The sequence below is a fragment of the Echinococcus granulosus genome (genome assembly GCF_000524195.1).
Source record: "Echinococcus granulosus chromosome Unknown EG_S00102, whole genome shotgun sequence".
In the NCBI taxonomy this organism is placed as follows: domain Eukaryota; kingdom Metazoa; phylum Platyhelminthes; class Cestoda; order Cyclophyllidea; family Taeniidae; genus Echinococcus; species Echinococcus granulosus.
Window position 1 is genome coordinate 56828 of NW_020170482.1, and position 18170 is coordinate 74997.

At 43.7% G+C, this 18170-nt stretch overlaps 2 protein-coding genes across 2 annotated transcripts; one reads left to right on the forward strand and one right to left on the reverse strand. All coding sequences in view use genetic code 11, as the record gives it.

The window, feature by feature from the left end:
• Nucleotides 1-6801: 6801 nt before the first annotated feature.
• On the reverse strand, nt 6802-10617 carry EGR_08297 (Major facilitator superfamily domain-containing protein; the record flags this gene model as incomplete). Its single annotated transcript, XM_024497546.1, has 4 exons — nt 6802-6996; nt 7071-7444; nt 9614-9870; nt 9935-10617. 4 exons carry the CDS (start codon nt 10615-10617, stop codon nt 6802-6804), a joined length of 1509 nt encoding a protein of 502 aa, XP_024348024.1.
• Nucleotides 10618-11874: 1257 nt separating this feature from the next.
• EGR_08298 (PDZ domain-containing protein GIPC1) lies at nt 11875-17462 on the forward strand (the record flags this gene model as incomplete). The annotated part of the gene is made up of 5 exons (XM_024497547.1): nt 11875-12234; nt 14287-14671; nt 15916-16004; nt 16549-16630; nt 17299-17462. The coding sequence occupies 5 exons, from the start codon at nt 11875-11877 to the stop codon at nt 17460-17462; spliced, it is 1080 nt and encodes a 359-aa protein (XP_024348025.1).
• Between the last annotated feature and the right edge of the window lie 708 nt (nt 17463-18170).

The following is an 18170-nucleotide window of genomic DNA, read 5'->3' on the forward strand; positions in this document are numbered from 1 at the left end:
ATCCATCCATCCATCCATCCATCCATCCATCCATCCATCCATCCATCCAGCCAGCCTGTATTTATCCATTAGTTTTTCAATTGCACACATATGGAATAAATAATCTATTTCCTTGGAAGATGGTGGGAATCAAATGCTGTAACCATTCATAGTTTGTTAAATGTGGAAAAGTAGGTTTCAAGAAGTGATCTATTTGACAAAAGTGGAAACCTTCGATTGTGGGAATTTCGCTCAACAGATGCATGAGTTGCTTGTTTACTTATGATAAATTAATATGACAAAAGTAGCAAAATTTTAACAAAGTTTCCTCAAAATCTTAGAGGATTTCTTATCGATATCTAACTTTGCAAGAATGGTAGATCTGTCAATAAGAACTCTATCATATACTGGTTGAAAATCACAGCTACGTTCTGATTATCCTTAACCTATGGTTAGGACCTTGATAATACAAAAGGGCTCAAGGTGTAAAACAGGTGACTTCAATCTGAATGTTTCACCAGCTCATCCGACTGTAAATTTCAAGTCTTCTTCCTGATCGATGGAACGTATTTCATCTCCAAGAGGTACTGAAAGAGTACAGGGCGGTACTTCTTATCTCATTAACCGGAAACCATCACCAAATGTCACAGAAAAAGCCATCAGTTATGCTTGGCCTCACTGCTGTTAGACTGTTAACTGAAATGCTCAACGACAGAGTATCTTTAGCCTCTGGAGGTGATCTACACGACATCTTGGTGACTTTTTGATCCCCACATCCCGTTTCTATCACAAATAGACGCTAAAACTACCGACATTCTTTTAAAATTGTCTCGAAAAAAATCTTATCTTTGTTCACTCGTTTCTTCACGAAGCATGAATATCCTCCTCAGTTATTGCCTCCAGACACGTGCGTTCTGATGTACTTGCGGCAATGAGTTATCGCGCAGACAGGAGGTTACTAAAGTTAGTAGCTGCCCTTTTTGTCATCTCATTTGATCAGTGATTCATCCGTCTGCAAGCAGATGGACTAATTTTGAAAAATTAACCTCTCCACAAGGCGACTCTTCAGCTCTTTCCTTCTCTCAATGACTTCTGTTAGCGGTTTTTTTCCACCCTCCCCCCCCTCCCCCTAGGTGGGTCGGAGCAAAAGTGGAAGTAAGAAAGAAGGCCGCCCGCAAGTACCTCTTATGGTGCGGTCCCTTCTGAAGGTGTTCAAAGGCATAGGAATTGGTAAGTAGCTTCCGCAGTAAGTGTTTCCCTTTGATGGCGCAGGGAATGCCGACTTCAAAGGCGGTTGTGGATCTCCCACATTCGCTGTGGAATTTTACCTGTCATATGCCCTGCTGTCAAATCGCATCGACATGGTTCAGTTGGGTGATATAGCTTGAAGCTAGACGCTATTTAAAAGAACACCACGTTGAGTTGGAACACTTATCCAAAGACAAAACCTAGCTTCCCCGCCCCCCTCCTCCTGATAAGAAGAACAATACAAAAGTGGTTGTCTTGCCAACTTGTTCTGAGAGGGAGGAAGAGCAGAACTGGGGCAGATGATGTCTCAACCTCATCACTACCCTCCGTCCTTTTCTCAGGTTTCTCCAAGCTCTAGTTGCTGACTATCTGTCTCTCTTGACATCAGCGTTAGAATATCATTTAAGAAATTAAAGGTTTCTGTCATCATGCCCTCCTCACCCCGCATTGTGTCAACGCTTTGAAAATCACTCTTAAGCCAGGAACTAAGACCCAACGCTATTTTCGACAAGGTTGGGAAGAGACTTCATTCCAAACTTCGGTGACAAATCTCATGGCTTCCGATGGATCGACTGGACACAAATCCTGCACAAATCAAGAAACCACGGAATTCTGTTCGAGTCATTACAGCGGTCAAATCACTCAAGAAGACCAGATCATTCGCGTTTTGGAAGACTAAGCTTACCTAAATTCGTGTAGTCAAGAATAGTGACGAATAATTTCACTCCTGAATCGGAATAAGCATCCAAGTGGTGGATGCATGCGCAGCGGAGTGTCTCAGTGTCGATGATAAAGAGGACCAAGACGTCAGTTCCCAGGATGGTTTGGCCATACCGATAAATCTTTTTGACCCCCCCGAAACAAGTGTTTGGAGAAATTTAGAAGCAGAATTTTGTTAACCTTATGACCTCAAAAGTCCCGGGCCGATTTGAACACCAAAGTACGCAGGCTCCTGGCATTCCGCTTTCCACGTGGGTGCTATTTAGATGCCTTTTGGCTACTCAAAACACGAAAAAAAAACTAAATCTGTGGGGTTAGCTCATTGGATATCACCACTAGGAGAAGGCGGTGTCGTTAGATACATTCTTCAAGTGGGCTCCTTAAAGGGGGACTTCAACGAGACCTTGGCGTTGTGAGCACGCTCGGTAAGGGCCCTCTCGAAGAAGCTTTAATTACGGCAGTGCCTTTCCACATTCATTCTTTTCCGGGTCACACAGACTGTACGGGAGGCAGTAAAATCTTGTTTCTAAAAGCTGGCACACGAGTCCCTACGTTCAATGTCTAGATGTGCGCTGGTGAAGTAATTACAATAAGCTGGCAGAAGGTGTTGAGGCGTGGTAACACGACAACCATGGGTATGACGTTTGGCCATCAGCATCACCCCTCATAATCCTTGGCCATCCAACGAGACACCATTATGTTGCGCATTCCACTCATACGAAGTACGCTTTTCTCTATTTCCAGCCAATTTCCATCCCTTTTACTGAATATGTGACCATGTGGTTGAGATGAGGTTGAGGCAATACATCCTCTCCAACTTGAAGTACAAATCTTCCACTCCTCTCTCCCTTCCTCTAACCACAAGTTAACAAGGCATTGGAAGGAGGTTGTGGGAGGTGAGGGCCACCTTCTGAAACCCCTCTAGCTTCAAACAATCTCACTCGGGTAAGCCATATCGATACGGCTTCACAGCGGAGCACATGACAAGTGGAATGCCATTCAAATGCACAAAAAACACAGCCACTGTTGAAGACGGCGGTTCAGCCATAATGTCGGCCATTTACCGTGTCATCAAAAGGCGCCGAGGAAAATATGCCAATAACCATGTAGACCTAATGAGTCTCCACCGAATGGGCTTCCGCGATGGCGGTATAAAGTTTTGCTACCGGTCTCTTTAGCCCTTTTAAACACCTAGTGATGAAGACACTAACCACTTCTTTTTGCCATCCATTGAGAAGTCGGGCTTTACTTCTAAATTTGGCTAGGCAGATGCGAAAAGTAATTAAGCCCTCAGGAGAGGCTACTCCGCGGACGTTTGTGACCATTTTAACAGGGCCACACATGATTGACGCGAGTACGTAGTTTGCTAGTGTGTGTCATCAAGCCCTCACTCTCCTCCTCTGCCCGTCCTAGCCACCCTCACCCTCCAACGCCTTCTGTACCCTGACTCGTTAAAAGGCGACGCCACCATCCCCTCATGGCCCCCATCTTACCTACGTACATAAAAAGCTTGCGTGCAAACGGCGGACACGAACTGTCCGCGGGCACGCACGTACACGTGTCCGATGACTCAGCCACCACCTGATTGGCTACTGTTGCTGTCGCTGCTACCGTCACCGCCTCGTGCCTGTCTTATCGTGGCGCGAATCTCAACCGTAGAGGCACATTTACACAGATTCGAGCGTAAACTTCAATTATCAATTGCGCGGCCATTCACGCACGCACTTGCGGTTCGTTTGACTTGGTGTGTGTATGCCCATCACGAGTAGAACGTCTGCGTGATTAAGGCAACACAGCCAAACGGGCTTGTGCAGACACAAGCGTACACACGTCCATGCACATATATGTACATACAACGGGAAGTGGGAGATGAAAATGGGATTTGGGGAGGGACAGGGAGAAACGGATGGAGGATTAGCCGAGGGAACGAAAAAGACCCAGAAATTGGTCAGACACAATAAATAACACACCACTGCAGCCGCTGTGACTTGGAATTCCGGCAGAGAGAGGAGAGCGCATGGGAACAGAAGTCCCATTAGGTCCTGTGGCGGTATTTTGAACAATCCAAATGGATATTAATTTCCAGGTCTCAGCTCTCTCGTAAACGTAGCCGATTTATTGAGACCTGTTTTGATGATCCAGTATTTCTACCTCTATTTGTAATAATGACGACATCGTCTAGCGTCACATATATGTGACATGTGGAATTTGCCATACAGCGGGTGCTCAAGCAGCATTCGCTTTTTTTAAAACGTCTTATTAGTAAGGCTCCGCAGGTTTTGCCACATTTGGTGAATGTATTGACTGGATGAGGCATTTAATTTCAAGCCTTTTCTATTCCACGCTGCCGTCAACTGAGGGGACTGAAAATGCAAATTGATGGCATGGCAAGACGGCACGATACACCAATGTCAAGCTGAAAACAATTTTAGACTATAAATATTTAGTACGGTAAGCAGCACTCGTTTTTCGTAAACTGACAATTGAACAGTCTACCGGAAGATATCCACTTAGGGGATTAAAAGGTGTTTACTTAGCTTATTTTAGTAGCAATAATATTTACTTCAATGCTTTTCAGACTGCCAGTGTTTAGAAAAGTTTGGTGTAAAAAGCTAAAATCAAACGTTTTGGTATCCCTTAATATCATCGCACACTAATAAATTACAAATACGAATAAAATGTACTACTATGTTATAGATTCTCCTCATTAACTTCGACAAACGCAGCTCTTCGAGGGAGACCTGACACGCTGCAACAGGATTGCATTTAAAATATCGAGGTACCCTAAGTGCCAGACATAACACATCAAAGTGTCGGCAATCCAGGCATATGTCAAAATGACATTTCCAGCAAGGAAGGAATTTAGGCGCTCTGTACTGTGCACTGTTTAAAAGCAGCCCAGTTTGCAAGTGAATGCCGCCAAACGCACCAAAGATGGCCACACCTAGACATGTACACCAATGACAATGCACCATACGGTTGGCCTTAGCAGCCACTACGTCAGCGATTGCATGAATGAACGCGCTGATAATGTGAAGAAGTCTAGAAGACGCGTCTGTTTTGGTATTCTCAAAGCTTAATCGAATTTAGTTGTCAAATATTCTCGAGATATGCGATAATCGGGTTCTCTTTCAATTCTCTCTCTGGCCAGTACCACATTCAGCAAAAATGAATGTGGTAATGAACGCGACGAGGTACCATCTCGTCCCTTTATTATCCGACCATCTGTCAACCGTCAGACGTGCAGACCACCACTCCTCCCCTACCCCCACCTCACTCACACCTCAGCAATTATGACTTCCATACCGAGGTCTTTGTCTCTTTCATTGTTCCGGTTGGAAACGCGTCAGAGAGCGTGCCGACATACGCACATACATAGACGTTGACAGCAGAATGAGTAGCCACCGCGCAGAAGCATATCTGTCACGTGATGAGGTCGTACGCGAGCCCAATTCTTCTGCGGCACTGATGAAGACAATGCATTCACCATTTCGAAAAGCTAGCATCAAATGCCTCCCTTTCTTGACTAACACTGTCGTTACCAGTCCACTCCCATCCGTGACGTACCATGTGAGTGAGACATTAGAGTGGGATTTCGGGGGAGGTCACTTCGTGAGGTCAAATGCATGGACAGGTGTTTGTGTCCACGGGTGAGCGTCTTGTATTCAACGTCCATCTCTTATCCACCTTCGTCACGCAGTAAGCTAGCCTTAGATTTGGCATCCAGGATCAGGCAGACGTTTTCCGCGTTAGTTAAATGTTTGAGCATAGGAGCGCAGGTAAACAGTTCTGATGTTGTAGTCATCACTTCCACCGGTCTTTCAACAATTTCTGCTACGCATTCGTATGTCTTACTGATGAGTGAGGCATCGTCGTACGAACTGTACTTGGAGTCGGCTGTGGAGATGGAGAGATATCCACACCTTCAAGTGTCACGCTGACTTCAAAACTTCTCGTAGTTTCCTTAGAGTGTTTGATGGATGGATGAGAAAAAGGCTCGAAGTCGATCTTACCTCGGTGTCATGCAACTCCTGTCTACCATGGTTGTCATTCTTGCAATTTGGGACAAGCATTATTCCCTTGAGGCGAAGAGATGGCCTCCTGTGTATCGGGTACTATACACGGAAGATCAATGAGACACGAGATCGGGGGTAGACCTTCAACAATCATCTCCAACACCTCCCTTCTTCAAATTCGACACTTAGCCAGCATTGCGGCCCCTAAGACCTCCACGAAATAGTTTGAACAGTTAAGAAGACTACTCCTCCATTACCATATCTTCCAGACATGAGAAATTTGCGGGCTAGAGGGAACATTTAATAGGGCTTAATAAATAAACGCGTGCCACATCGACTAGAAGTCGACCTCGTGGTGCCTAACGATTGCCTTCGCATTTGACCCAACGTAATGACCTCGACTGGAATCCCATCCTGATGACTTGACCACGTGATGCATCGCTGAGGGGAGTGGACCAGTCATGGCATAGGTGATGAGTGAGAACAAGAGGCATTTGGTGCTGGCTTTTCGGAATGGTGAATACGTTGCCTTCACCAGTGCCACGGAAGAATTGAGCTCGAGTGCAACCTCATTACACGAAAGATGAGGCTCCACGCGGTTCAAGAAGAGCAGTTATCCACATTTTCTACTGGAAACATTTACAACACCAGTAAAAGTTCCTGCTTTTCATTCTAGGATTCAGTTCTCCTGATTGATCGTACTTCCACCTTACCCAGACACGCCAGAAGCACGGACCTCCGTATCGACGTATGTCTCTTGTCTCCCTTCGACAAAAGCGTGAAATGGAATAGGAAAAAATACTTCATTAACACAATTCGGAAGAACAATGAAGAGCAATCATCCCAGAAGCGGTGTGGTATCCGTAGGAACAGGCGACACCACTGGCGAGGTGACAACCTTTCTTCGTCGACATCTTGTAGAAGGTGCGTTCAGATTGCGTCCATTCCGAAGGTCCCACAACATCAGCACCATCGCTGCCAACAATGCAACCGATGCACAGAGGATAAAGAAAAGTTCTAACATTAGATATCCCTGAAAGACAATGAATAGACGATTAGATCCTTCAATGGAGAAAGATCTCGGTCTTGAAAATGAAGATTAAGTACCTTAGTATCGGCGATATAGCCAGCGAGGAGAGAGATGAGTCCAAGACCGAGGTTTTGAACGGACTGGATGAGGCCATATGCAGTTGCACGCTGATACTGTGGCAACACAGCACCGACAAGAGGCCAGAGACTGCTGGCAAGGACGGAGTAACTTAAGCCTAGGCAACACATAGTCACAGCTGGAGGAAGACCTGTGGAGACGAAAGCAAAGACACCATGGCAGATGACGGACAATGCGACGCCCGAGGTAACCCAAATCAGGCTGTAGCCAATCCAAGCCACCATTGCACCGACTAATGGGCTGGCTACTGCAGACACCACGAAGACCAGGCTGTTCACTGCTGCGGCTTCAGAGGCTTCAAGGCCGTACTTGCCTAAACCAATCAATTAAAATAGAAATTTTTAATGGACTAAAATTAACCCCTTCACTTGCCTCAACGACAAATCCCATTTGAATAGACAGAAAAATATGAAATTCACAAAAGGAATGACGTCTCCTACAATACAGAAGAGGTGTTGGTGTCCATGTATGTGCGTCTTGTATTCACCGGCCATCTCTTATCCAACTTCGTCATATGATGGGTTATCCTTCGATTTGACGTCCAGGATCGGGCAGACGCTCTACATGTTGGTTGAATGTACCACCATAGGAGTGTCGGTAAACCACGGTTATGCTAGAGGCATCACGGCCGCCTATCTTGCAAAAGTTTTGCCATTCATTCAAATGCCTTACTGCTGAGCGGCTAAATGAGGCATCGCTGTAAAAACTGTGCTTAGAGTTGTCTGCAGGGGAGACGTCTTTCTAGATATACATTTTACTAGAAATATGTAGAAACGGTTTAACATAACAGACCGCATATCTGACCGTTTAACATTCCCAAAACCGTGCGCTTCAGCAATTATGCATGAGAGAAAACAGCACAGAGGTTATGTAAATACGTGATTAACTCGGGCATCGACTGTTTACAAAAAATGTGACTGCGTCATTAACCATGACGTGGTTTGTCAGTGTCGGAGAGACATCAAAGATCTAGACAAAAGTGGTGTGATGTCGCATTGTGCCATCCTCAGTCCTTGCGATTTCGGGTACCTTTGACCCCTCCAAGTCCTGGTCTCCCTCTGTTTCATAGTGCTTCTAGGCCAATGTCACTTCGTAAAGCAATTGGCCCACAAGCTATGGCCATTGTAGTACACTGTCCAGCCTTTAGCACTAGCTCACAAATTAATCTTGCCCCAAAACAGTCCGCTTTGCAGAAGACACAGTACTGAAATCTACGGTATGATCTAAAGCGATCACATAACCAACCCTCCCTTGTAGACAACTACAATCTACAGAAAGACCCATTAAGAGCAGGAGACGACGTTTAAGAAAGGAAACTTTGAGTTACTGAGTTACTAGAACATTAGCAAGCCCACTTTACTAACGACTAAAAATAGAATCGACGCAGTATCCTTGACCACACCTTTTAAATTTCAGTTCAATTTTTTCATCCTCCTAAAGGGTCCAAACTAGTTGGATCAAGTTCCGAAACATCGGAAGCTATTCGCTGTGAATTCTAGAAGTTTCGTTATTTCGAGGCTAAAGTTCAAACCTTCTAAAACGCCTCGTCGAGTCAAAATGATACAAATGCATGAGAATAGGAATACACAGCGTCTCCTGTGTACAGTCGATAGTTAAGTGAACGCATCCCCTATTTCCAGTTTTCTCGTACACGTCAGTAAATAAAGACGCTTGCATTAAAGAAATTGTCCCCTAATTAATCTGGTTGGGAACTCCACAGGGTTCAAGCTCAAGCACATAAACATCACTGTATAACTGAGTTACACTATCCATGATGCCATACCTCATTATATCTCGGTACCAGATCGAGTCTGACTCACCTCCAGGATATAAATCCCTCACAGAATGAAAAAGTCTTCGAGAGGAATTGCTGGAGTTGTCTATATGACTTTAATCTTTGAATCTCACTGAATAGAAGTGTCAAGTGTCTTCATGAAACCCGTATCAAGATAGAGAAAATTAAGGTGACAGCTCATGAATTAATGACCTTCATTAAACGATATGAATGCCTATTTCTGACCTGCAAGCACCAATTTAAACCAACAAGAAGAGATGAGCCAATAGAAGTTCAGTAGCTTACTTGCTAGAAAAGTTATGGTCCAATCAGGAGTAAAGGTTAGATAAGTGCTTCAGAAGTTGCAAACATCTAAATTATCCTACTTTTAGTCAAATATGAGGTCCTACAAAACTGCACTAGGCGTCAGATACCCTCAAAGTACCCACGCCTTCGAAGGGACAAAAGGACAAATGGGTCTGAGACAGATTAATTAAAAATATATGAATGGGTCTGGAATGGATTAATGAGCCAAGAACAAATCAATCAGGGATAGGTAGGTGGATGAGCCGGAAGTGCATGAGGAAAGGTGGATTAGTGGATGGATGAGAACGTGTATTGCGGGCCGATTGGGAGGTAAAAATAGATGATCAATCCGGCACATAAAACACAAATGTAAAACTAAAAAGCAATTTACGCTTCACTTACGCTTGAAGAAAACCAGCCCAAGACTGATGAAGGGGAACACAGTCACGTAGTAGGCGACGCAGATGATGCAGATAAGCCAAATTGGTGCAGGGAAGTGAAGGATATCCCTCAATTTGATCCGATCCTCCTCCTCTTCCACCTGAACAGTGGGCTGAACAATTGTCTCCGAGGGTTGTGGTGTCTCGTCAATCGAATTGTACGAAGGTGGCTGAGATTGTGGAGGTCGAATAGCAACAGCGGATTGGGCCTTCAAGTACCTTTAAAAAAGGACAAAATTAACATCGTCCGAGATTTCACTTATTGTAATGCAATAGTACTAACCGTTTATAAAAGTATGCCAGTGCAATCGTGCATCCAATCGAAAAGAGGCAAGTTACTGAGGCGACAAACAAAGTTAGACCCATTTGCTCACTGCCAGTTATGTGAAAAGTTGAACCGAGAGCTTTGTAAAGCGGACGCATTGTGTTCATATTGATGGTGGAACCGATTCGGGCCATGCTGAGAGAAAGCCCGAAGACAAAATTTAACTCACTCGAGGTGTACCAGGCGGTAGCGTAGGCATTTTGCGCCACTGACAAGGACTCGCCGCCAATTCCGTAGATAAGTCGAGAGAAATACATCAAATAGATGCTGGAAACAAAAGCTCCCAGGGCAAAAAGGCATTGACCAACGAAAATGGTGGAGGCAAAAAATATGGCGCCCCAGCGAATACCAATGACACGATCGATAAAAAAACCACCAACGAGGCTAAGAATGACATTTGGCCAAGAGTAAAATGCGTATAGATTCATAAACTGAGTCATAGTGAGATGGAGATCCATTAAAAAGGCGTCTTGTAAGGCGGCGGGATTGTCGAAGCAATAATAGCTACCAAAGGACATAAGGCAGATAAAAAACAGCATCCCATAACGATGAACATGACTTCGGGGATTGCACAAAGAACCACAACAGTACCGAGGGGCACCCTCTTCCCGGGAGGAGTCCTCCAATGGAGTATACCGCATCCCCAACAAATATCAAAGAGCGACGAAACGGCAGCGACAACCTTGAGACTGCCATCGAATAAGTTAAACAAAGGTCGGACAGGGGCAATGTCTGGTTTTATGCGATATTAAAAACCAGGTTTGAAAAGGTTGCGTAAGTCGTTAATTACAAATAAGCCTGTATAGTAACTTCATTTTTTATTTTAGGAGAAATGCGCACTACTAAAAGCAATTGTGTATATCGGCAGTAAATATCTCAAATTGAGAGTCCAAACCTACAGCAAAATTTGAAGATTTTATTAATCTGAAGCCTAAGGAACACCGAATGCTGGCATTACGTCTACTTTTGCATAACTTTTGTTGGCACATTTTGTTAATCAATCGAGCCCAACAAGATCATAAAACCTAGTGCTAAACACAAGTTATGACTCTTGTTACAACATTTAAAAATTAATGCAGCTATTCGATTTCTTTAAATTACTGGAATTTGGTGCCTGAACTTTCGTCTGAAGTATAGTTGCTGCTTGTTTTTAGCTTAGATTCACGGGTTTTCGATGCTGCCGCATCAAGCCAAAGTGGGATGAAATAGCGTATATTACTGTCGCATAGAAGAGCCGAGACGCTGCTTGCTCCTAACGCCATGCCATAGAAAGAAGGCACAACCTGCTGCGACTGAAGCTCTCACCCCTCCATAACACAGTCAAATAAAGTACCAAATCACTGCATAATCCCTTACTTTGTGTCAGCGTCGTTCCCGGTACTTCCTTTGGTTACCCTCGCAGGCTGACCATCACAACACAGTCGTGGCTTTAAATATCACCCACTAACCAGAAACAGTAGTCGTTGAAATTTCTTTCGTGTGAGAAGATATTTGATCCCAACATCACAGATACGTCCCTAGTATTTTCTTTATATCCGGAGTTTTGTCCTGCTTTGGAGCTGTTTTGGCACTGGTGTCAGTAAATGTCACAATAAGAGCACCTCGTGTCGTCTCGTCTTTGTCGACTCTTTTGATGGCATCGCCTCAACTGTCACGAGTCATGCACCCTTCATTTCATCCTACTTTACCCCATTTTTCAGCACATACATACGCACACACAGACGTATCGATGAGCACACAGTTTGGCAATCCGAGTACCAAACCTCCATTGGTTAACCAAGGACCAACCAGGTGCAAGGTGAACCACGAGTGAAGGATCCGTAAAAGACAAGGAAGGAGTGCTTCATTTCTGCGTGTCTATTACACCCATACACACACACATAAGAGGTGTTAGTAGGATGTATCCAAGCCCGCTAAATCACTACAGTAGTCACCATACACCACCATTTCATCTGCAACAGCGAAGAAGGCCACGTCCAAGCCTGGAACCCTTCAGCATTCAAATGAACCCGGAGCAGAGCTCTGCCTCGGGGTCGTTATATGTGCACAACCCGGCCATGGTGCCCCGTAGCACAAATTATGATAGAATGGGGATGGGAAGCGAAGATGTAGGTATGGATGGGGCGGCTCGGGTTCAGCCCTTCTCCTTTGCATGCGAACTTGCTCATGGCAGTAACCAGGTTCGTATCTCGGGCTTTGCCAACATCCCTGAGCTCTATCAACGAATTGCAGAGACCTTCAGCATCCCTGTCTCGCAGGTGAGTCACCCATATTCACGTTTTCTTGAAATTCTCAACTTCATTTGTTTACATGACTTCCCAAAGAATCGCCTTTATTAATAAGTACCAGTCTCACGATTCGACTAAACGAAAATTTTCGAATTGCCTCTCTGCTCTGCATCTGCCGGTCAATGGAGGGGCTATTCAATGGAAAACTTGAATTGTGACATAAAGAGGTGGAGAAGCTTTGAAAACTCCTCCATCTGTTTTCAAATGGTTTGAGAGGTCATGTTCTGGGCTGATTTTCTCTCCCTTATACCTCTCACTCAAAAAGGCTATTCTATTACCTTCTATTAGCGTAAAAACTCGATTAGAGAAGCTTGGTGGAGCCAGCATTCCTAGAAGACTGGCCATTGAAGACTCATTCATTTTTTAACTTGGTCCACCAACTTTCAAATTCCCTATTAAACCTGTTAATTAGAGCATAAATGCTCTGATTCAAAGAATAACGTCCTTTTTGATGAGCTACTTGACATTTTCTGGCACAACTTGCATGAAGTCTTGTGGAAACATTACACAAACATATTGGCATAGAGCCTTTTAGTAATATTGCCCCTTCGCATCTATTTGGTAGTGGAATGACGGCTTTTTATTACCCAAAGTTTGCAATTTTTGGGCTAATTAAGAGTAAAATGTTTTTGGTGAAGAATCCCTCGCCCTTTTTCTCAGGCTCCAAATCGTTTTAAACAAGAGTTATTTGTTGAAAATAGGGGAACAACGTCCATTTTGAAGTCTAAAGAGAAAAGCAAATGTTTATGTTATCCTAAAATTCCACTAATTTCTCGCTTCTGTGATCAAGCGAGTACTTTGACTTCAGTGTTTGCCTCCCCTTTCAATCAAAGTGTGGAGGTTGTTTTTCGCTAAAATCTGTAATTTTGTTGCAATTCATTGTAGCGGATTTCTTGCTGAAGCACACACAAACCCACATGGTCTAAAATTTGCCAATGCGGAGACTCAGTGCAGGCAGAGCGCACAAATTACTCTGAAGTTTGGCCATTTTGGGCTTTAAAATTATGCCATACTTTGACTTACCGATTTAAAGTTAACAAAGTCATGAACACGTGCTGACATTCACACATCAAATTCCGAATTTCTCTACTTTCCAACTAAACCGTAAAGGTGAGATTTCCATTCGAGTACTCAAAAAAGCAGAAACTTTACAAAAATGTTATTAGTCACCCCAAAGTAGTGCAATAAACTAGTTACACCAATAAAGTTGACTTCTTGACCTTATTTTATCAAACATTATTTGCGCAGTTGGTAGGTAGCATGAGGAATCATCTCACCAGTTAAAATTACTCCTGGTTTTAGGTCAAAACCTTAATTTTGTCGGTCTGTGGGCTGAACTTTCAACTAACACAGCATCTCGAGCATGTAGTTTGGCAGCAAAATTCGTATTTTCAATCCACGTGATCTCTTATTACTGTGACTCATTCGGCAATTTTTACGGTCGACCCAACTTGAAGTCGCTAACTGAATTCAAGTGGTTCACCGACTATACTATTAAGTTCTCTGTTTGTGGATTTTTAAATGGACCAAAAGTAAGCCCTACAAAACGGAAATACCCTTTAATTTAAGTAGACTTTCACAAAACAAGTTTGCTGTTATTTGTACGAATGCGTCATCGTAAAACTTTTGTGACGAAATCTGTTGGATTTCAGCAGTGTTTAAGCGCAACAGAGTTCTTGCCTGCGTCATACATTTCACACCCAATTTTTAGCATTTGCTTTGTTTTAGTGGTTTTCAAAGTTACCACGATATTTGCATAATTGAAAAGTGGTTGTGTGGTTAGCCATTGACTTATGCGGACCAAGGTCACTTGATTTGCATGAGCTTCTTATCTATCGAAAATTTGAATCCAATTTTCTTGAATAAAATTAGCATACCATGCCCTATGGAAGGAAGAACTTAGAATCCCGGTCGTAGAATAAGCCTTTGGAAGGGAGGTTATAGTACAGATCAGCTACATAGAGTAACCATTCGACAAATGAATACTGCGAACTGAGTTATTACTTCTCTTATTCCCAGTAGATCATGTACTGCACATTGGACACGCCACGGGTCGATATGAACAAGCTGCTAGGCAATCAGTTATCCTTCAATCATGTAATTTACGCCCACATACGAGGCCAAACGAAGGAAGTGAGCCTCTTGAAGTCTGCCGATGCACTGGGTCTAACCGTGTCGGACAATAAAGCCGGTGGGGTCTTTGTGAAACGCATTTCAAACAATGGCGTGGTGGCGAAGTTTCTGGAACAATACCCTGATGGTATTTGCCCCGGAGACCTCATCGAGTGCATCAATGGACGCTCCTTCATCAATTCGCGTCACATGGATGTGGTGAAGTACCTCAAGGGGCTTCCGCTCGATAGCAGAATTGTACTGCGTCTCATTTCGCCTGAGAAAAGCCCATTACGTAAGTCAGATTAGTACTCGTTTTACCACAACTTGTAAGGCAACAACCCCAACACTTTTGTAATGCGTCTTTGTTAATTCAACCGCCCATAGTTGATGTCTTCTATTTATGGCGTTTGCATCGCTCTTTACTTGCATCTTTGAATCTGCAATAGAGCTTAACAGTAGCAGATCTCCTTGCCAATGCCTTGAAGCTCAAATCATGGGAGACCTGAATGATCCCACATGGCAGTAAATAACTAAATGGATAATAAGGCAACGGATTTGGGTGAATCAGTGGAAAGTCATCTGCTTAATTGTGTGATCTTTACACCGCTTTTTAGCATGTGAAAATTTTCCCTTTAGTTAGCGATTAGCTTACATCTTTGCATGAATCGCTTCATGAGAAAAGTGGGAGGTCGGGGTGTAATTGCAAAAACGGAAGAAAAAATGAGGCACGAGTAGTTGGAGAGAGGAGACAGTGGGATTGCTCAGGCGGATGCTGGTGCAGCATTTTTAATATTAAGTACCCCTACTGCTATTTTTTGCCGTTATTCTTTGACAGTTCAATCGTATCATTGCCAACTTCACTCTGTGATGGAACTCAAATTCACCTCTAAAGCTGCCTGATGTTACGAATGCCTGGAAGGTTTCAGGCAAAATTTGGGCTTCATTACAATCAGCATCCAAATATGGTAGAATTTTTATGCAGTGCACGTCATCGCTAGATTAGACAAGTACTCCCCACGGTTTCGATTGAAGCATACTTCTTTTGTGATGCATCGGTTGTTTTAAAGGCTTAGAAGTAGCGTTATTTTCTACGTTTGGTAATCTAATTAGAAGATGTGAAGGATATGTTCAACTGTGCAGAATGTAGAGTGTCCTCACGTCAGATAGCCCATCATTGAGTTTAAAAGGCGGAACGGGGCCTTGCGATGGTACGGGTCCAGAGTGCTGTGCACATTCGGTGCATTTGTGGTGCTGCACCTCGCAATCCGCTACTTACACTAATTAAGTAGAGGAAGTATTTGCAGTGAATTTACTGATGTCCATACTTGAAATAGCAATGACATAAGTAGCGTTTTGTAAGACACGAATTCCTCCCGGAATATAACAGATTTTAACATAAGTGGTTTCGACAAACTTGTTTAAGCAGCATAAGCAGCATCCACAGGAATCTGAAAAAAATGTTTCGACCGAAGAAGTTCGTATTCATCCTTTTTCATTTTAATGTTTTATGATTAAATATTAAGACATTTCTTTCAGCGGAATTATCCAAACGGCACAAACATCCTGGCACATCTGGAAAGCAGACAATCCGATTCACCACCACTGGTGCTGACATCAGGGAAGCCGTACGTCCTCTTTTCGACGTAGCTGTATTCTGGCTATAGTAAATACATTTTAACCAATCGGAAATAGGTGCAAGATATCTATCAATAGGGAGGCACCATCAACACATTAGCCAGAGAGAATTGCGTCTCGGAATTCGACGGTTATTCGATACGTAAAAGACGAAATGCTATTATGATTTGTAAGAAAAGGTGAGGTTAAATGAACTGTGCTCAGCCATTTTATTTGCCACCTCTTGAGGCGACACATGCGGGCCTAACTTGGTTAGAAATATCCTCGATGGTCGGTGCTTTAAAATCCAAATTCCATTTCAAGCTTTCAGCGATATGTCAGACCTCCGATGGCCGCCCTGCGGTAAGTTGGGTCATCTAGGGACAGCGCGTGTATCATCAGCATTGTTGGGCACTTTACCGTTACTTTGTTCTCCTCATTAATGTACCCACCCTGACGCACATCTCTCATCGCATATCCTTATTTGTTTGCCACATTTCTAGCATTGAGAAATGAAGAGGTCAGAGCTGAATGAATTTGTGCTTTTCGTTTCAGTTGAGTCAAAGTCAGGAGGTCTTGCTTCGCAGACTTGCTGAGACCGTGGAGGACTTCATCGGTATTGCTGACGAAGAGTTGGGTCAGTTTCATCTCACTATTTACCATTTAAGCTGCATTCACGGAAATCTTCATGAAACGATATTCATAAGCAAATTACTGCACCCTTTTTTGACACTTAGATTTCAGCCAAAGGAAACAGTAGTAGCCAGTAGTTTGGGATGGATATGTATGCAAAACTTGTTCCGAACTCGCTGTCATATGGTAGGTATTTTGAACAGGTGTGTACCAAGAGCACGGACCCACCTTCACTGGCATTTGATGAATCTCTTTCACGGCAAACCTCGATAGGGGGATTGAAATGCTCAGAAATGTTCATACGCTACGTACGTAAAATCGCCCATCACGTCCGGTCGTATACAGCTGAGGCTTTGAAGAGCGGATAAAGAAGCCTAGAAATGATTCACAAAAAAATAGGGGAGCCAAATCTGACGGCCCCGAATTCAATCTAGGGCTTTTGACTTTAAATTGTCAAAAAATATTTAGACAACCTTATTGATAATTATATACGTCTTGCGGCTTCTTGAATCTCTTATACCTCAAAAACTATATTCCATAAATTAACAACTTTATCCAGTAAGATTTGCTGAAGAAGACTAGCACTTGATTGGGCATTTCCACGACTCCTAATTTGGCCAATCAGGATCTAGCGTGTAGAAACTAGCATTTTCATCAGTCTTTCACGTCTAGCCCAATCAATATATGATCTGGAGTGTCGATCCGCGACAAAGGAGGACTTTTTCGAGCTCCTGAAGGAGTACCACTCTGATTTTAACTTTCCTCCACGGATTGCGGAGAAGTTTTGGCTGGCCTACGAGTATCACCTGGACCCCATGCGCAGCCACAGGAATTGACCGCATGCCAGGTGGGAGAGGGAGCAGACCCTCCTTGAGAGACACTTTACGAACTGACTCATAACAACGCGGTTTACAATTGAGTTTGTTGTGTAAAATAAATGCTTTGACTCGCTGTTAGGATTTCCTCGACTCCCCCCAAACGCGTAAAACGATCAGGCCTAAGTGGTTGCTCCACTAGATGGACCTTAAAGTTCATCTGATAGATTGACAAGTCGCATAGAAAGGACTAAATCCATTCGGTAGATTGGTCCTTAGTTCGTCATTGACTGCCAGTCAATTAACACACAGGCTAGATCTGTCACCCTGCTGTCTGAAGGTTTTCTGTCAAACAATTAATAGGGGCAAGGAGGGCGACCCGGTCGTGCGTTTCTCCCTTCGCTGGTTCCCACGTTATTGACGTTGAGATGTTTGGGTTTGAAGTCTGATTGTGGATGGACTGGTAGAGCCCTACCGATTAGTCATAGCGATGGGGATGCTTCAAGTCGACTTGTCACCGAGTTCGGGGATATTTTCATAGAAAAAAAAACCGACTTTGAGGTGTTTTTACACCGAGCGAACACAACTAATTGAAACTCCTCATCAATAAACTTGAAATTTGCTGGTGGATCCTGAGACTATGACGTCCTGTCCGGGTGTACGGTAAAAACAAATCTAAAATCGGAGAGATGCTCTCCAGCTCTGCTTCAAAGATGACTGGGGGCGCAA